Source organism: Onychostruthus taczanowskii, unplaced genomic scaffold, assembly GCF_017590055.1.
Source record: "Onychostruthus taczanowskii isolate IOZ18803 unplaced genomic scaffold, ASM1759005v1 scaffold10, whole genome shotgun sequence".
Lineage (NCBI taxonomy): Eukaryota > Metazoa > Chordata > Aves > Passeriformes > Passeridae > Onychostruthus > Onychostruthus taczanowskii.
This window is the reverse complement of record NW_024496526.1, coordinates 11,020,286-11,041,611: the sequence shown is the minus strand read 5'-3', so window position 1 is coordinate 11,041,611 and position 21,326 is coordinate 11,020,286. Positions and strand designations below refer to the sequence as shown.

General features: G+C 37.7%; 1 protein-coding gene across 1 annotated transcript in view; it reads left to right on the top strand.

The window, feature by feature from the left end:
- The window catches only part of NCKAP5 (NCK associated protein 5), a 354,576-nt gene that overhangs the window by 229,301 nt on the left and 103,949 nt on the right, over positions 1-21,326 (top strand). Inside the window, exon 7 of the mRNA XM_041406435.1 lies at positions 9,167-9,316. Within this exon, the coding sequence (XP_041262369.1) occupies positions 9,167-9,316 (150 nt within the window). The remainder of the gene's footprint in view (positions 1-9,166; positions 9,317-21,326) is intronic.

The window sequence follows — 21,326 nt, the reverse complement described above, 5'->3', positions numbered from 1 at the left end:
TAGCTCAGTAGCAATGTAATACTTTGTGGCTTTTTGTAGATTTGCACCACTATGCAAAGATTTTGGTAAATATTTAACAAAAATGAGGTTGGATTCTCTACTTTCAAAAGAAGGTGGTGGTGCTTCTGAGACACTTTTCAAAATTTCAATTTTGTTGCAAAGAGTTTTCCCCTTTTGTGATACTGAAACACAGCAATGGAATTGGTTTAACACAACAAAGCCTCATAAGTGAAATGTGCCATTTGTGTGCCTGTTTGTCAGAAAACAGGCTGTTCTTTCCTTCCCAGAATCATGCAGTCACAACATTTTTTGTTGGAAGGGACCTTAAAGATCATCTCATGCCACCCCCTTGCCATGGGCAGGCAAACCTTCCACTGGACAGGTTGTTCCAATGCCCACCAAGCTGGCCTTGGCTACATCTCAAAACACAAAGCACTAGCAAATTAAAGAGAAAGCAAAACAAGGATGTCCTGTATTTACACAAGAGTTATCCACGTATTTGATTGCATCCAGTCACCCACAGTTTTTGCCTGACTCTGACCATCTTTCTTGCCATCAGAGGTTGAGAATGCAATGCCAGTCCTTGAAGTACCAAGTCTGATGAAGGGTTAGATGAGGTCTCCAGATACAGATCTACATTTTCACAGTGTACAGGTGCCATTACACTACCACTTTAATCCATCACACATCCTCTAGATACCTACAGTATCAAGAGGCCAAGATTGACCGATTTGATGGTACGATATTGTATTATACTGACTATAATTTTACATTTTTTTACATTTCCCCCTTCTGTATAGCGTTTCTATTTTTTGCTTTATCTTTCTTTTTGTTCTAACTTTGGGAATGAATCCACAATAGTCACACATTGCCTGAACATGAATGTTTCACTCTTCCCAAACGAATTAATTTATACATGGTCAAGTGGATTACTCTCTCCCTACTTCCCCATCTCCATAAAAGATGCTGTTCATTCTGCATTTTGACATTGTTTCCTTGATATTTTCCAACCAGCAGAAAGCAGCACTAGTTATTAAATTTTAAAAAGTTGAAAAAAAATCTAAAATTTTGCTTATTTTCTAAGGCAAAAAAAGGGTGATTCTGAATGTGCTGAATTCACAATCATTTTGTCTTTGAAAATTATTTTAACAAAAGCACTCACTTAGCAGTACACTAGTAATTTTATTTTGGAAAGAAAGTGTTCTTCTGATCAGGAAAATTTAAAATAGTTAATCTGAATTCCACTAATGTATTTGAAAAGTTGAAGTTTTGATCTAATCTGGACTGATTGTTCCTACAGCCTATTTTTGCATGAAGATGAATTCTGATTTTCTCTCAGAAGTTTTCCTTACATGGCTGGGAGACATGAAACTGTTCCCTGGCGCTTAGAAAAAAAATCACCTGGTAATGGAATAATATAGCAGATTTTTTTCTTCCTAATCCCACAGGTAACTTCTTAGGTCAGCTTCTGCAATTGTGCTTATGGTGAGAACTAGTCAGTTAATACACTGATCTCATTCCAAAATACTGTGGAAGGAAAATTGGCTTATTTCTAGCAACTAAAATCCAGATGAATTTTTTTTTGTCTGAATTGCTGTTACATAAAATTTGCTGAATTTGAATTTCAGAATAGTTTGTCTTATTTATACACCAGTCAAAGGAAGGTATTTTAACACTGTAGCTTTAGTCAAGTGCAGTTACTGTAATACCTACAAACCCCTTCACAAAAGTTTAAATGCTACATACAGGTTTCCTGGAAGGAAAGATTATTACTTTAATATGGTACTATAATGAACCAATTTCTAAGAGAATATCTGCATGAAAAATCACGTTGAATATTATTTATTCTCCTATTTCCTTATATATATGAAGAAGGAACAGCTTCTTAGAAAGGTTCTTTTTTTTCCTTCTGGTAACTTTGCTAATCAATGTGACTGAAGGTTTTCATTTTGAGGAGGAACCAGGAGCACAGGAGCTGCTGGGCACTGCCCTGCCACTGCTGAGCCTGAAACCTGCCCTGGCAGAAGGGTCAGTCCTGATTCCTGCTCTTGGTCAGGGAATATCCATTCACTAGGGACAGGAGCTGGCACTGGGGCCTGGGGATTAGGAATTCCATCTCCTGCTGATCTGAGGGACACACTCCATCCTCAAGTGCACTCTGAAGGTTTTCTGCTCTTACATTCCTTTCCCATCTGAACTTTTTCAAAAGAAATATGTTTTTGATGCATGGAGCGGCCAATAAAAGCATCATTGGGAAATTTATTAATGCTGCTGCAGAACTGTTCAGCAGGGATGATGGCTTGTAGTGGTGGGGAGTGTTCTGAGTGGAGAATAATGTGGAGAATATTTAGATTGATACACGGGTGGAGGGAGGCACATATCAGAAACATAAAATATGAACTTGCTCTCTTATCCATCACAAGTGTTTAATCTAGGGAACGCTGCTGCTTGCTCTGCTTACTTTGTAAGTGAAATCCAGAGATGAAAAAGAAGAATCTAATATGTTTTTCTGACAAGGGTAATGTTAAATCATGAACAATTTGGGATGTTTCTGTAAACTTTTGTGATATGTTGCATTCCTGTGTTTTTCTTCAATTTTGGTCAGCTTGTTCTGAACAAAAGCTGTTAGCTAAACAAAAATATATTATTATTACACTTAGTGATGTGCTGTTTAAAGCAAAGCTATGTTTTAGTCTCTCCTTCCACTGGGAGAAAAGAAAGTGAGAGAAAACAGCTGAATACATAGATAAAAGCAAGGAAGGTAAAGCAGAAGTCATATTTGTAGCCTTATACTCAAAGATAATTTCAACTGTGTATAATTTTAGTTTCATAAATTTTTTTTAAAAATATTGTTGTAACTTGTTTGCTGATTTATTATTTGGTTTGTGTTTTTTTAAGGCCTGGGTTATTGTGTTTAATTGGATTCCCATTGGGAAATAAAGAAGTTTGGGGTTTTTTTTAAGTTGCATATGGAAAAAATGTATTCAGATCACAGAGATATCTGTGGTTACTCCTGTACTGAGAATCCTACAGGACACACTTACTTCACCCTAGACTTAACATATGTGTCCTTTACACATCTCAGGTTTTGCTAAATGAAATCGCTTATAAAGCATAACCGAAGATACTGTGAATTTTCAAATAGTATATTTAGGAAATAGAGGTCATGGTGGGGGAGAAAGAGGAGCAAGGTGACACTGGAAAACAAATTTAAACTTGTTGGAATGTTAAGTCTGTAGTGCTTGGAGCAATTTCTGCCTTTTTTCAGCTTGTGCAGTCAGACTGAGCTATTTGTGCATAGCTTGAGGCTGCTTTTTTAATGAAAGTACAAATAAACCCTCATCTACAGCTTTTATCTTCATCAACAGTCTAGAAATTCTTATTTTATAGTGCTCACAGTGAATAGTGTTGAGCACTAGGGGGTCTGCACTGGAAACAGTGCTGAAAACACATAATCTGAGAATGCATCAAGACTGTGGAATGGTCTTGCAAGGAAAAGCGTTCACAATTTATAAACACACTGTTATGGTTTGACTGCAGCTGGCAACCAAGCCCCACAGTTTTCTTCTCCAGCAGGATGTGGAGAAGAAAATCAGGAGACTAAAAGTGAGACAGCTCATATATCTGCATGAAAAATCATGCTGAATATTATTCTCCTATTACCTTATCTAGATATAAGAAGAAGGAACAGCTTCTTAGAAAGGTTCTTTTTTTCCTGCAAATTTTTCCTGGTAACTTTGCTAATCAATGTAAGTAAAGCTTTTCATTTTGAGAAGGAGCCAGGAACACGGGGGCTCCAAGACACTGCCCTGCCACTGCTTATGGGTTGAGAAAATAATAGCTTACTAGTTGAAATGTTACAACAAAACAACAACAAATTGTAATGGAAAGCAAAATAACAAAGAGAAATAAATCCTAAGAAAGAGAAGTGATGCAAATGTAAACAGCTGCTCACTCCCCACTGTGTGATGTCCAGCAGTCCCTGGGCAGTGGACCCCTGCCTGTGTACTGCTGAGCAGGATGCCATCTGCTCTGGGACATCCCTTGGGTCACTTGGGGTCAGCTGTCCCTGCTGTGTCCCCTCCCAGCTCCCTGTGCACCCCCAGCCCCTCACTGTGCGGTGAGGAGCACAAAAACCCTCGGGTCCATGTAGGCACTGCTCAGCTGTAATGAAATACCTTGGTGTTGTCAACACTGTTTGCAGCACAAATCCAAACCACGCAACAGCTACTGAGAGAAAAAAGAACTGTACCCCAGCCCAAAGCAGTGCAGACACAAACAATTCTGTGTATGGATTGAAAATTGCACCTTGAGTTTGGAGGGAGATCTGCCTTGATTGTAGTGTTAGAGTGCAATGTAGTGTGCTCAGATCACCACATTCAGTCACTGAAATCTAAGATAACTGTTCAGTAATATCTTATTTAGAAGGTCTTGTGGAAGCTCTGGGATACCACAGAAAGCACTAAAGTGTTTTGAGGTTATCAGCCTAGTTTGGATTCTTGGATGCCTGTTACCACTGCCTCTCTAAAGAACAATTAATAGCTGCATTGTGAATATTTTTGATTTTTTTTCCTCAGTTAAGTGGTTATGAGCAATCATAAGCACTGTTTAATTATATATCCTACATATATTTTATTCTTGGTCGATTAATGTGTGATTAAAATGTGGTTTTGGAAAATTGCAGGCATGACTCTCAGAAGAATTTGAATTTGCTACTATTGTAAAGCCTTTGTCTCTAATAAATTTCAGAGCTGAAGAATTAAAAGGAATTCAGAAAAGAAGAACCCACTCAGGCATCACAATCTGACACCCAAAATTGAAATAGAGATCTTTTGTATCTGAGGGATCCTTACTGCATTGCATCTGAAAAACTTCACTTCTCTGAAGGACCTATGCTTATCACAGGAAAGTGATCTTTAGCTTCTACAAGCAAAGATGTAATTTCTAATTATTACTTATCACTTTCCAGACAAGCAGTTCATGTCATCCAACACTCACTGGAAAAATCAGCCTTTCAAAGATGTTGATCTTTTTTTAATTCTTGTTTGGTTCAATCAGATTTTTGTCACATGTGCTTGTGAAAGATTGCTTGTTTATAATCAGTGCTCTAGATCCCAGATCCAGTTATATCAGTATTAAATTATGCTGTCTTGTATTATTATAGCCACTTGTCCAGTGCCTAATCATAATTTTCACTGTAAAAAAGAAATTCTAGAATAATGTGTGCCAGCTAATTTTTTTTTCTTTGCGTCTTCTGCCATTTACTCTTCTTGGTTTGAAATTTTATAGCTGCAAATTGAAATATTTTTAAGTGAGCTCTCTTTTTTTTTTCCTCTCCTTTTCCATGTGTGTATGTGTGTAATGTTATTCCTAGAAAGCATCTTAGAAAGAAGAAAGGGCTGATGGTACTACCAATAAAACTTATAAAGTAACATAATTTCTGAAATAATAGCTAAGAAATAGCTGGCTAAGTATCCCTTCAACATTCTTCCTTGAAAAGGTGACAGTTCTTAGAGGAAAGACATCCAAATGACTAATTGTTAGTGTTAGCAGCCCTTTGCCTTTCTTGGGATGAAGAAAGAGGTAATTTCTGAAATAGGCAGTTTGTTCTCTTATCTTCTGAAAGCTTTCCTATGATCTTTTCTATCACTGTAGCTACTCCCTGTTTATCAACAGTGAAAACACTTTCTTGTTCAATATTCTGAAAGGTGGATGGAAGAGAGAAGAGAGAAAATTGGCTTTACATTCCACAGATTCCAGTAAGTTATCATTTGCAATTTCAGGTGGATTTCCTGCTGTCTTAATTTATTGTTCTTATTTTATTTATTAGTGGAAAGAGGGAATATTGTACTGCTCTTTCCTAAGAGCTAACTGAAATCCAGCTTTCTGATAAGTCTCAGTCAGGCCACTGCATTGTACAGCTCAATAGATCAGTGTCTTTAGTGATTTATATCTTTCCATTGATCCTGGGGAGCTTGCCATTCCTGGGCTGCAGGGACTGTTTCCATCCCTTGTTTTCTATTGGCCATGGGGCCCTTGGTGTTCCATCAAAGGGTTCATCATCACTGGACTTCTTGTTTGATTTATGGAGCAAACTGAATACTTAGAAATAATGGTCAGGGCAGGATGTCATTTATGATTTGCAAAATGCTGTTGGTTTCAGAAGAGCAATGTTTAAACCAGCCTGAAAAGCTTACACAATGTTGGATTCCATTGTAAGTTTCTCATTTATTTCTGGAGGAATGGGTCTACAGTGAGCAGCATAATCCTAGTTTCAGTAAGAGTTGAATTTTTAATATTTTTATTTTGTCTTTGTTGACACAGAGAATTAGACAAGTAGATGAGCCTTTACTGCAGAATTCTCATCAGGCTGCTGTGTTTGCATCCTCTCATGGTACAAATGTGTATCTTAAACTCATTGGTCTGGGAGACTCAGAGTGGAGTTACTGCTTTTGCTTTTTTCTTTCCTCTTTTTTTTTTTTTTTTTTTTTAAGCTGTTTTACTTCCAGAACACCATTTCCAACTGTTACCTTTTCCCAGAAATTAAACCTTTGCTGGACTTTGCACCTGGGGAGGATTTTGTTACTCAGTTTGAACGCAGCCTGCCTGTGACCGCAATATGTGGGGCATGAGCAGAGACTGCTCAGGAGTGGCAAAAGATGCTCTTTATTTGAGATAACACAAGAAGTGTAGGACTTCAGGGAAAAAAAGGAGTAAGCTGCTTTAGCCCATTGTTTGCTGCCTTCAGCATGCTCACTCCGGAGCCCTCTGCAGGATTTGTCCAACATCCCCCAGGAGATGCGCATTTCCTCTGGCACATCTCTGCCCCTTCCTCCTCCCCAGCACTCAGCTGCCTTTGATATTAACAGATTTTGCACACTCAAGAGGTTTCTGTCATTCCCAAAGCCTTTGTCACCCTCTCTTTTTAGGGATTTGACTTTCAGCACAAAGGGTGCTTTACAAATCCCAATTTGCTTTGTGGAGTGTGGATTTTCCACTCTGCCCTCACTGGACATCACCCATCTGGAACTGATGAATGTGATGGGGCAGTGCCCTCAGCCCATGGCACGTCTAAGCACAGTTTCTAAGGTTAGAAGTTTTTCCTCTGTTCTGCACCTTTTCCATGGCTGAAATGCTGGAACTCATTTATTATTGCTCAGTAGTAAACTACTTTTGGAACTATGTGAGCTGTACTTCTACACTCAGACAGGGGTAACAGCAGTGAGTGTCATGAGGTATTCAAATGCACATCAGAGTGAAATAGGATGTGTGTTCTGATTATGCCACTAGTGTGCAAAGTTAATCTAATTTTGTAATTAGAAGATGAACAGGTTACTTTTTTTATGTGGCTGGGATTTACTCTGTGAGAAGCTGCATTATTTCACATTCTGTAATGAAATGTCATAACCTGTGCTTTCTTCTACTTGTCCTTTGAAATTGCTGCCCTGAGTTTGTGCAGGAAAGGTGACCCTGTGCTTATGTTTATGTTTTCTTCTATTCTTAGCCACATCCAATTCATGTCACATCCCCTCCTAAAAATAATAGTTTGTATTTGAATTGCATCAGAGATATGTCATTTCTTTCCCCTGAGTTCATTGAAGTGTTTTATCTCAATGCACTCCTTAGGGCAACTTGAAGCAAAAATGGTTTAGTGGCTCTTTTACAGATACTTGATTGTTGCATCCATGAGTAGCAAGAACAGAAAAACAAAGCCCAAGTACTATATTTATGTTTCCTTTGTGATCAGGGTAGCAGTAATGCTAGAAACCTGATGGAATGGCTCTTTGACGTCTGTATTTTAGGGCTCAGAATGAGATATTTGCTTCATGGTTTGTGTAAGGGTGTTTAGTAATTAAGCCCATATCATATAAAACTAATTACTGATTAAAGTTTTAACACAGTAATAGTCAATTTCTAAACTAGTTAATATTTTAAAAAGACATTGTTATGAATGTGATCCAGATTGCTGATTTTTAATTCAGTTATCTATATGGGGTTTAGTTAAGACAATGCCTTGCTATTAACTCTCAAACAGTTGTATTTGCACGTTATTCAAGCAGGATCTTCATGAAGATGCACACTTTTATACTTAGTGTGCATGTTGTGTGGTAGTTATGGGCAAAGCATCTCAGTTATGGGGTAACAAAGATCATGAATGTCTGAACTTTTGTACATAATCATCAGAAAGGCATATGAAGAAGACTTGAAGCTCATTGAAGGAATTCTCTAGATTTATTTTGACACCCAGTATTTGATGTTGATTTACCTCACATTTTCCATTCTCAAGCTGCTTGTGAGTTGTCAGACTGCACCTGCTTGTGCAGGCAGAGAAGGTGGTTTGCAAGGTAGAGCCAGTCCCTCCTGTGTTGTGCTCTGATGATGGGTCACTCTCAACATCTGTGGAGCTCTCTTTTTCCCCCTTATGCTTGCCTTGTCACTTTGGGCAATGTTTTACATTGCCTGCTTGTAGTCTTGGTGTTTTCTTTCTCTGCCTCACTCTCTCTGTGGACAGAGAGCTTGGACAGATAATTATTGGAATTAGCAGGATTCACTGTTCAATCCTATGATTTCTACAGAGCTCTGGTAAAACTCAGCAGCTGCTGAGTAACAACTCAGGCTGACTGCCTGGAAATAGGCTGGGGCACTTCTGAAAGTTTTGTGGTCGGTTCCATTCTCTCCAGTTATATGCTAGAGCAGATCTTAAATCAGTATTCATCTGGGAGCAGCTTGATTCTCAGCCCATTATTTAATAATTCAAATATTAGCTCTAGATGAAGAAAGGTAAAAGACATTAGGCGTGAACATATGTTAGCTTTTCCTCAATAAAATGCTTTATCTCTTGGTGGCAAAATCTGCCACTGAAAGCTGGTGTGTTCGATGTTCCTTGCAACTTTTAAAGAAGAAAATGGAAGTTATTAAAGAAATGACAGTTCTGAGTTTTAAAAATCTGAAGTAGAAGTAGCAGTTAAGTTGTGCATACACTTGCAGAACTGGCATAGCATGTGTCACAGAGCCTTCATGACTCCACTTATTTAGTACTTTAATCATGTCACTAGCAACTTCCTCTGCCTTTTTTTCATTCATATACAAGGGAGAACTGGAGATATTTGCATAGTTGACTTCATTTGCACCTGTGAGTAATGACATTTTAAAAAAATCATTGCAGGAAAAGCTGTCAGAAGACAGTAGGAGATGTAAAGAAGGCATGGAAAAAATTCGCACACAGGCAGATGAAGATCCAAGAAGTGAAAGCAGCAGCACTGAGGAGGAAAAGGAAAAAACAAAATTGCTCTTGGAGCGTTTGAAAGCTCTGGAGGTAAGAAGCACTAGAGTTTCACACATAAAAGACCACCCTTCCCCCTGCCTCATTCATTTATTGGCACTGAATCACCCTGTGGTATTAATCTAATCTTTCACAGTTCACCTGATTTCATGTTATGGGGTATTTTTTTCACAATTCATTTACCAAGGGTGAACAAGAAGCTTAGAACCACTAAAAGGATCCCTCTCTAATGCTGAGCATCACATATCTTTAAAAGGAATTTAATACATTATTTTAATTCCTTTGAGACCATTTAATATGAAAAATTGCTTTTACTCGTTTTGTTTCAATTATTAATATTGCAAGACTAATACAGGTGGTTTAACAACTATCATAAAACTAGTTTTGCTCCAGTGTAGTTTATTGCTCAATTTTTAATTGCTGGACTGCTTGCTTGGGAGAGCTCAGGCCTTTTTACTGCCAGGCTGTGGAAAATCTATTTCCTTGTAGACCTCACGGAGAACTGCACACTCTACATTTTGAGTACATTTCTGGAAAATTAGGATCTGCAAAATAGTGCACTTTGTGGTAGCTTCTAACTAGAGGAGAAGTTTCAAAGTTTTCTAAAGCAGCCGTAGAGGAGGTGTATATTGTGATTAAAACTTTAACCACAACATACATTAACTTATTTTGTGCTCCTTAATGGAAGCATGGGCTTCAATGTCTATGAAAAAATGAGACTGCATATTTTAATCTAATTTTTAACTGCTACAAAGTGTATTTTTTACCTGTCTAGTGTTTATTCCTTCTCTTCAAGCATCTATGTAGCACTATATGTATGGGTAACTGAATGCCTTAGAATGATCTGAGTGACATTTTCCCTGTTTAAGGTGTTGGTAGACAATAGATTTATCACTGGCCCTATACATTTTTGTTTAAGTGTGAAAGCCCCTTTACATGATAATTTTTGGGATGAGTTGTGCTCTGATAGATTAAGACTCTGGGTTTTTCTTCTTGAGGACTTTTTAAAAGTAAAATATGAACAGTTACAACCAGCCCTGTTTGGATCTAAGTACAGGATCTGAAATCTCAAAGGTGTGGGCAGTTTCTTTAATTTTACTTTAAAGTCTTAGACTGTTTGTAAAATAAACACATGTAATATTAAATAAATAATTTCACCCAGGGGATAAAAACCACATGCTACTAAGTGTTTAAGATGGTAAAACTCTAAAAAAAGTGTGCAGTTTAATACAGTCTTGATTTGTCTGTTGATGGAGAATGACTGTAGGTTCCTTGTGGTCTTTTATTTCTAAAATAGGCATGATTTCTGTTTGCTTTGCCTCATTCTCAACCAGTCTGCATGACATTTGCAGTTCTTTATGTCCTCAGTTGGTAGGGAGGTGTGGCAGATTGCCCAGATTTAAAATGTAGCACCAAGGACAGGCAGGATCTGGTTCAGGAAGGGCAGTGGAGACCTCTCCTCACTGGTGTCAGCGTTGTGCAGTGCCTCGCTCAAAACCACATGGTAGAGAATGCCAATTCTTCAGGGATTAATCCACATAAGGAGTGTAAGGAGCTATCAAAGGAGAAAGATGAGCTCCAGGGCCAACATTAATTGTGATCCAATATAATCAAAACAAAGTGTTGTTGACTGCGTGTTGTTTAACATTATGTATTTTTGCTGTATTTTTCTCGTGAAGAATATAAATTGTAGTGTCAAAGACTGTAGGGTTTATTAATTAAGAGACTTTTAAAAAGTTATATGCAATTAGCTGTTCTAATTCTTTACTATTTTCAGACTAATTATTCTAAATATTTTATTAGTCTATCTAGAAAGGAACAAAAAATTACTGTTTGTTAGTTTTTTGTGCTGTGCGTGTCAGGATCTTTAATCTTACTTTACATTATTAGATATTACTGAATTAATGAAATTAGAAGGGCTAATAAAGTGCTTACTACAATTGGTCATCCATCTGTCCTCTAGAATCTGAACAGTGCCTATAAACATAAGCTGTTAAAAGTAATAGTCAGAATGTGTCACTTAATCCATTAATACCTATTAATATAATTTCATTAATATCATTGCTGGTAAGAAAACTTTTGATATATCTTCCTATTAGTTAGTTTGTTACTCACCTGTAGCACATGACAAGCTGGTCTTTTAGGGCATTGTAGAATTATTTCATCCTCTTCCTGTGTTCACTGGCCTGTTGCTTGGCACATACATTATAAATTTACTTTCATACACATGTATGTAAATGTATTTGACAGTGCACATCTAAGGAAAAGCCCACACAAGTGGAGTGGAGTTTTTATTCTATAGAAGTTTAGATCCAGCAGGTATTTTTTGTTCTGGTTAATACCTTCTCTTGACTGCTCACACAAAAAGTTGGGTAAATCTGAGCTAATTTTTGCGGTGAATGAAGTACCAAAAGAGAAATGTTATCCACCAGCTCAGGGATAAATGGATAGCTCCTCCAGATACATGTACAATATAACAGATTATTTAGTTTATTTTGTTTGGAATGTCTGTATGGGAAAATAATTCCTGTTCTATACAAAGAGTAAATTGTTTCTGCCCTTCCTGGGCTACTGATATTGTAGATGTGAGGTACATGGTGGTTTCTGTGGATGGGAAATAGCCTGTAGTCATCCTGGTCAGCTGGATCTGGAGAAGGAAATTGAAGAATAAGGAAAGGGGCAAGGCTTCATTTTCACAGGAAACTCTTTAAATAGATTCCATATCATGGGAGTGGTATTTAAAATGTCTTCTCTTTTTTTGCTGTCAATTGTATTGCCAAATAAATTTCAGTAATACCTTTTATGTTTTATTAACTGCTGTTTATCCTAGAAATTTTCTCACTGAACAGTACAAATGAGTACAATAAAGTATCTTTTTAGTCAGCCCAAGTGAAAGCTATCATATACTTTGATAAGAGATATCCACACATATTCTCCCATTGCTCCTTTTGCCTGTAATTTTTTTACATCCGTTATCATATGCAGCAAATTCTATTTCCAGTTTACTGACTGATAAATACCATACGTTTCTAATCAAATGGAACAGATGACAAATAAAAAATGGTTCACACCATCTTGTGTCCCATTTTACATAGTTGAAATTAATTGTGATTTCCTGGATATCAAAATTCCTTTATGCCTTCAGCATTTTTAGTTGGCTGCTCTTGAAATGCCATTTAATTTACTTCAGTAGTTATGATCAAATGCCTTCTAGCTCTTACAAAGAAAAAAAACATTCTCTGATATCTTCTCTTTGTATCTGGAGTGCTGCAAAAAATGAAATATTAATGAAATATGGTGAATAACATATGAACTCCATGGTGGAATTTCCTTTTTTAAATTCTGCTTTCATCACCAGAATAATTTCATTTTTTTAATTGTAGGCAGAAATATACCAAAAGTATAATTTATTCTGGACATGCATCAACCCCCATACAGCAATTCCAGATTTTTGCACCATTTTCACAATTACGGTAAAACAATAATATTATATTTCCAAAGTCACATAGATACAAGTTAGAGATTTTTCACAAAGCCTTAATTTGCTCTCCTGGGTATGTTAGGTGTTATATGGATTTTCATTTCAAGATTGTCTACTGTTTCTTTTTCCAGCAAGAACAAAATTTATACATTTACAGTCCACAGAGGGAAGCTTTAAGAATATTCTGTATTAGACAAACAGTGTCTGTAAAGACCTTATGAGTGTCCCAAAGCTTTGTTATCCACTATGGAGCTCTGGGTTCTCTGCCCCAATTTAGCCTCAAATGACTGAAATGCAAGCACCAAGCACCTGCATAATTGCAAGTGATTTAAACTGATATACAGCATTAATGTCAGTCTTAATCTAAACATGTCTGTAAAAGCTATAGTTACTTTGATTTTAAAAATTTAATCAGTGATAAATACTGTGTCAGCTTTGAAGGCTTATTAAAGTCTGTCATTTGCACAGACATTTATGCAGGGAGGGTAATTCAGTATGAATTAACTGTGTCTGACTCTGTGAAATGTTCCAACTCTTTTGGATGTCCTTCTTTGCAATTGCAGTAGTGCAACTTGCTTAGAAAGTATTTGCTTTTGGCTGTTCATGAGGTGACTGGGACAAGGCACAGCTAACACCTTGTTAAAGCCACAGTATTTGCATTCAAAATTAAATAAACATGGGCAACAAAGAGGAGGTTCCCCTGGTTTGCGAAGTGTCTGCTGCCACATCTGCAGTGGGCACGAGTTCTTTTGGCCTCAAAAATACTGATTGAGGGCTGCTCCCAACCTTGCATTTTTCAGCAAACCACTGGGGTAGCATTAGGTAGTAACCTTGGAGTTATTGAATGAAAAGCCCAATTCATGTGTGAAAATCTCATTGCTCGTGGGTGAGTGAGACTCAGTGAAAGTTTCAGTAAGCCAAGATGCAGTAGAAGCAGAATCTGATGGGGTAGAATCATGAAAACACTCTGATTTTAATTAAAGAATTTTGTGCTCTTACCCTTTGCAGTTCATCACAGAAAGATGTGTTTTGTTTTAATAAATTGAGCTTTGGGAGAAAACCCACTCAGGATAATAAGCAAAGTGTTCAAATATATTAGAGGAGTAATTTCCCTTTTATCATCACCATTAAACAAATGAGGAAGTATGTCAAGTATATCTGATATTATGTTTTTACTACTCTGCAGAGGAAGAAAGACATTATAGCAATGAACTATGAACTATAAAATAGAAATATGAGAAGGGTACATAATTCCTCTGAGTGGATTGAAAGGATAACTTTGAATGAGATGCTGCTGGTTTTTATTTTGCTCATTATTTTATCTTCCTTATTTTTATTTAAATGATTTTCCATGTTCTGCAAGGTAAAATGGTAAGAAATAATAATTATTTTCTTTTCCATGGAAAGAAACATACCATATGCAGAGGCGAAGAGCCTGAGTTTCTGAAAATATCTATGAGAAAAGACTTCTTGTTTATTGAAAGTCAGCTGATTCACTGGGGTATAGGAAATGTGAATCACTTGACTTACATACATAGAAAAATCATGATACTTTGAAATATTTTGTAGCAGCATTCTAAAAATTCTGTGGCAACCAGTCTTGTTCCAGCCAATGTGTTTAATCTGATTCAGCCAGAAGCCTCCTCTTAGCCCAGTGCCTTGGCCATCCACACAACCAGATCCATTATGCTGATTTGTCACCGAAGACCAACCTACTTAATTCTAATTATTGGATGATTTTACTTTTAAATCTTTTCAGTAGGAGACTTTTATAATTTGTTTTCTGAACTGTGTCTAAGAACTCTTTTGTTTTTCATAGCAAGGGATCAGACAACGAAGCAGGGAAAGTTATTTCCCACCTTACACAGTGGCTGATAATGAATCAGCACAGAATTGCATCACTGCTTTCAAAACCAGCCCAGTTTATTCCAGCTCTTTCCAGATAATAGTACTGGCAAACTGTTTCAGCTTTCCAATACCTGAGTAAATTTTAAATTAAAACCGAAAAAGTACTATCAAGCTGAATGTTGATGCTTGAGCTCATCTGCTGTAGTGTCTCAGCTGGTCTTTGGGAAGCAAATCTCATGGCTGCTACCTGTTTCTCCTTGCCTTTGTGCCATGGGGTGCTTTCCTCCTGCTGTCTGTCCTCCCCTGCTCTGGCTGAAGTCCTCAAAAGCTCGTCCTTCCCAGCTGTTTGTGCCCCTCCTGCCAGCTCACCTCTTGCACCGTGCCTTTTCCAGCCATCCCACGAGGCTGTGAGGCTCCACAGTTGGCACAGAGTTATCTGTTGGGATGTTACTGGAAATAAATTCTGTTACTGGAAATAAATTCTCATATGGATGAGGACTAATAGAAACCTCTCTTGAGCAGACAGTTCAATTCAGTTAGAATGTGGTGAGTATTTAAGAGAAGAGGATGTATTTCCTGCAGACGTGTAAAATATTTATCTTTCTATTTTTCTCTCTCCTTTTATTTTTTTTTTTCCCTAAGCCAGTTGAAATTCGTGGCAATTTCACTTTTGGCATAGAAAAATCAAGATGATCTAGTAGGGATATGAATTTACAACAGGGGTGTTGAAAATAGCTCAGCCCACTGGATGTAAGAAGAGCTGCTCAGATTTACTGTCAATTGCTGTAACCATTTCCTGCCATCATTAGAGACAGATTTCTGATCCACTGTTCACCAAACAGTTCCATCTCCTGAAATGGGAGAGTGCCTTGATAAAAAATACTGTACATTAAGTCATTGTCTCCATGGTCCAAGAGAAGGCCATGCTTATCTGCATTTTTCTCACTATTCAGTTCAACAAAAGCTTAAAATACTTTCTAAAATCAACCGTGGTACCTCCTGGGAATTTTAGTCTGAGTTAAAAACAGTATTGTTTTCTTTTCTGATTGAGTCTAAGGGAAAATAAAAGAATATGGAATTGCATCTCCTATGACACACCATGGCAGTGGTTCAGAAGTTAAATGTTTTGGGTCACAACATGCAGAACTTCTGAGGGTTTCTCACATGTTGAAAAGGTAAAAGCTTCCAGATCAGCTCTGTTTTATACTCTGACATACCCACAAAGCACTAAAATATTGAAACAAACTAATTCAACCTAGTGCTCAATAGAGTATGTGTCAGCTCCTATTCTTGTTCTGCTGTGTCTTAGACCAGCATTTAATTGTTTTAAGCTTGTCATCGTGTCATACCCCATCAACTACTTGTGAATTTTGCTGCATATCAGAATTTTTCTCCTTTAGCCTGCTCATGCAATAAACAGGTTTTAATGAAAGTTACTTTGCAGCTTCAGTGCTCATGACACACATCAGTGTATCCCAGTGAGGTACAAGGCACATAGCAAAGGAGTGAGGAACTTGTTCTGTTCCTGATTTCCTCCTTCTCAAGGCAGAATTAGATAAAATGCTCTTTTCCAGGACAGTGAATCCAACATCTTGCAGGGGGGAGAAAATGCAATATATGCATATGTCTTATATGCAATGCTTTTATTTCACATTAATATTTTAATCAGGGTGCTGTTTAGCATATCCTTTAGTTCACCTACAGCAAACTATTTTTGAACATTTTTTTCCTCAGCTTTGGGGCATGTTGTTTTAAAAATCATAGGTATCCTATAGAATGCTCAAGACAATATATTGAGATCTGGAAATTTTATTGAAACAAGTGAGATCATAGATAAGCATTTAATGTTAATTATACCACAGCCAAATGAAATTACATGTATTTTCTGTAAAAAGCAGGTAATAAATTAATTGTTTTCTAGGATTTTCCAAGTTCCAGTCTAATGGCTCTTAGAGCTTTCTCTGTGATACTCAGCTCTGGCTGACACAAGAGCAGTCTTTAAATAGTTCAGAGTATTGAATATGGCCACAAGAATAATGATTTGGTGCCAGAAGGTCTGAGGAATAGGTGTAGTCAGTGAAGAAAAGGTAAGTCACAGAAGTCAAGGAAAATCATCTCGGTTTTATTAAACCTGTCAGATTTTCTGTATTGTAATGAATGTTAACTGTATTCTGCACACAGTCCTTGCTAGGTTGCAGTGAAGGAGCCTGCTATTTCTGTCTGCCTTTTATAATCTAATGATAGTTTTTCAGTACCCTTCTTTCTAAGTGTGGTGCTTTCTTGCAGATAATCAGCATTTACTGTAACTTACCTTTTTCAGCAATCAGGTGTGTGCTACAATTGAGAATCCACTCTCCCCGTGGAATGGAATCAGGTTTTCCAACGCTGTGTTATAGACCTAGGTGGCTGTGTTTATCCCCACACATCCATTATTTCAGAGAGTGAGACTCAGTAATTTATTTAAATAGTTTCTCTCAGCTGTGCACTCTGGGCCTGGCTCTCCGCAAGCCCTTCCTGCGAGCCTGCTCATTACTCGCAGTGGCACTTGTTTCAGAGGAAAGCTTCTATGTGACAGAGATTTTTAGAATCACGCCCTGTATTTTTAATTTCCATACTAATGCATGCAATTTGGCTGACAGTAATGACAGTTCTACAGTTCATAAACTAAATAAATAGTTGCAGTTCATTTCAAACTAACATTATTTTTGAAATCCCAGTATTTTGTGGATGTTCTCCACTGGCTGCATAGGAAATCCCAATTCATTTACCTTAGCTGTTTGAGCTGAATCCCTTACAACTCTTTACTTACAACATAATAAAATAATTTCTCTTTTAATTTCTCCTTACTAACCTTGAAAATGCTTAAACAGTATTGACATCTCATGGTGATGCACTTTTTCCTAATTTGACAGCGATTTCTTTTTTGTTCATCTTGTAGAAATACAGCATTGGAGATTATAGAAGGGATTCTGGGCAGGTGTATTTACACTCATACACTGGAATTAGGAGCACTGTGCTGAATTCTAGCTTGTAAGGGTTGGCTTCTGTGTTGGGAAATGCTTAACTGCACATGTGAAATCTGTGTTGTTAACATACTCTTGAAATTCGATATTCACTGGCCTTATTATGCAGCTAATTTGATAGTCCACAGCAGAAAATACCCAAATGGTTATTTTTAAGTCCCCTTAATCTGTCATGGTGACAAGCACAGATTTTAAGATTAGTTATAAATATATAGAGGGGATAGATAAATCGAATGTGGAATAGTCTGACATTGGTCCATTATGCCTGAAACTGATTTTTTCTGATGGCTCTGTAGATGCCTGATTATCACTGAGTGTTAAATTTCAGTGTATAGTCAGAAAAGCTACACATGGATGCATTATAGCCTCGTGTGCATGGATATGGATAGCTACATGCACATTTTAGTGTACAGCTGTCTCTTTCAGGAGCTATTAAATGTCAAGGAGAGTTGTGTTTATTCATAAGGACAATCTAATTTTTTTCTGTTTGTTTTTGGTTTTTATTATGTTTTCACATATTTCCCACCCCTTCCAGTTAAATTGCCTTTCCCCATATGGGGTCAGATGTTCCATTTTTTTTCACCTTAGGCTGAGCACCATTCCTCTGCTTCCCACATGGGAAAAACAGGTCTGTGTCCCTGCTCTGCCCTCAGGAATGTGCAGTTCTCACCTTCCCACACAGAAGGGAAGGTGATCTTCCCTTCCTGACCTCTGGGTCCATGTTTCCTGTGCAGGTGGAGTTATGGTTACCTTGCCTGGCAGGGCTGCCCAGCTCCAGCTGGGATCTACAGGCACATAATGCCATCTAGAGGGCAGAGCTTCTTCCCTTCCCGCAGGAATACCTGGGATCCCCGCTGGCCTTCCATCACCTGTGGTGACAGCGCTCTTCATCTTTATGATTCATGGGTTTTCCTATTCCTCTTCTGGGTATTTGTACTCAGACAAGGCCAATACTTGGAAATTATTTAGGAGAAGTGCTCAGTTGGTGATTACAGCTGTTTCCCTTTAATAAGCCTGCAGGTTTCTTTCTTGTCTTCAGTCAAATGGTTGCTTCTCCAGAAAAACCCTTCTGATTTTAAATGTTCTGGGTCTTAATGTTTAAGTTCTTCAGGAAAAAGTTATTTTAAATAGAGGAAGCAAGTAATACCTGTATTTTTCCTTCAGTTTTTCATTGAACTCTTAAGTACTTACACATTGGCTGTTTAAGTTCTTCAGGAAAAAGTTATTTTAAATAGAGGAAGCAAGTAATACCTGTATTTTCCCTTCAGGTTTTCATTAAACTCTAAGTGCTTACACATTGGCTACTTTGCTAGACAAAATCCTCTGTAAAGTTATTGCAGCAACAGTTTCAGATCAGCTGAGAAACGGGTGTGAGGGTCATGCATTATGTGAGGCTGCTGTGTGTTTGAACAGAAGTTAGAGTATTTTCTTCTATTGCATCTGTCCTGCTGCAAGGCTTAGTTAGCATTTCTCTTAAGAGTTAATGGTGATCTGGAAATGAGTGGAGGCTTCTCAGCATTGAGGTCATGGGGCTGAGGACAGCTGAAGTTTCTCCTTAATTGCCTCCTATAGCTCCTCCTTTTTCATCTTTTGAACCTTACAGAGTTTGCTCATTCAGACCTTAGATGTGTCAGAGAAAGGTCTGTTGCACCCTCTTTGGTAATTTCCTTCAGTCCTATTTGATATCTTTATACTTCAGCTGCTGATACCAATAATGACCATTTTATTATAATATTCTTTTTATTAAATAACAATGAGTGTGCTTTCTGTAACTTAAGCCTGATCTGTATCTCATAAAAAGGATTTTGTAACACATTGTAGTGTCTCCCCAGTGCTGTGCAGAGATTACTGTTACACACATACATGCATAAATTTGATTCAATTAAGGTAGGAGGTGTGAAACAGAGAAAAAGGCTCTGTTGCAAGCTTTATAAACAGCATCTTCTTTTTATATAATGCCCTGCCATGCAAAGTAGTTCAGGTAGCAGAAGCAGTGTAATTGCATGGAACAGCTTTCATTTGGGCTAATTAGCTCTTCCTGAGAACCAAGGTATTGGCCCCAGCAGAACAATGCAGGAGCAACCTGAGCCAGCTTTAGCAGATCTTTGCAGATAGTGATATAACTTCACTTTTAGGGACAGTCTTCCTCTTGACTCCTCTTGCTGTGGCACAATATAGGTTTTTTTCCATTCCAGTAATGGTTGTCTTTATACTCTTTTTCTCAAATATTTTGCCCTTTGCAGTGACCCCAGGGTAACTATTCAAAATTTTAACCATTTAGATGAATAAAAATAGATATTCTTAGTTCATTGTAAAAAATAACTTTGCCGGTATTAGGAAGAACCTGCATTTTTCACAGACATTGAACAGAAATAAGAGATGAATATTGATTCTCTTTTTTGAGCAAGTGATTTTCCACGCTGGTGACATCTGCCAGGCAGGAATATTTCCCAATTGCAGGCCAATCTGACAGAGCAGTAATGTGATCAGTTCTAGGTATATATGACATTGCATAGTATTTCATACATTGATTTATTTTTGTTCTTTTCTCTGCATTTTCCCTTTAGGCCAATTGATTCATCACTGATCCTGCTCTTGAATGGGAGCTTGGATTAAGATAACAGCATTTCCTCATATTTGATACTAATGTTATTTTATTTGGCTATCAAATTCAGACATGTGAAGGTGGGTGGAGTTCCAGTGGCTGCACTTGAGCTGTGTTTAATTATGTGTGGTGTGAATTTGGCTCATTCTGCAGATCAGGGCTGGGCTGCTGCTGTGCTTTTCACACCTGAGCTTTTTACTGGGGCACCCCTGAACCCCATCAACTTTGACCTGAAGTGTGTGTCATGTGAGACTGCTATTTTCAGCCAAACCTTGTTTTTTTCAGGACTTCTGGTTTGACACATTCTCCAAAAACTGTGATCTAAGGCATTTCTTGGACCTCCTCGAATGTAGTTTGCCAGCAAATATAAGTACAAAGAACAAAATCTGAGATAAAATTTTATATGCTGAAGAGCAAGATTAAGTTAATAATTGAGAAAGGGTTTAATATGACACAGTTGCCCTTAATAATGTATAATTACAATAGAATTTGATTCCATGTAGCTTCCTTGAATGTATATATTTCTGTACATGTTTTTTGTTTTCTTTTTTCATAACGTACAAAGCTATAAAAATATCCAAGTAGAAAAATTCCTCTGGCACATCTCTCTTGTGTGCAGTAAAAAGTTCCCAACAGGCTTCTCTTTTATTTTGGTACTGTGGGATACATTTTTGTCCTGGCAGTTGAATTCCTTAGGGCTTCCCTATTAATGTTGGAAGATATCCTGTTATAATTGTGTGTCTGCCTTGGGAATGGTGTAAAAGGAGCAGATCCTCAGACTGGTGCTGTGTGCATTTTGGGGAGTCACTCTGACTCCAGGTGAGCCCAGCAGCAGCTGGAGATCCTGTTCCCATTTCCTGTGTGAGCAACCCAGTCCATTGCATCCAAGGCCACACCATGGTGTGAGCTGTAGCAAAATCACTGCTCAGTGTGATGATCAGAAAAATCACTGGGGATGAGGACACTCACAGCTCAGCCATGCCAAAAAAAGGCCAATGTGGATGGACCTGATGTCAGCCAGCTCAGTAGGAGACATTTCCTGTAACTTGTTAGGGTCACAGTCTGCTGCTGCCACATCAGACAGTT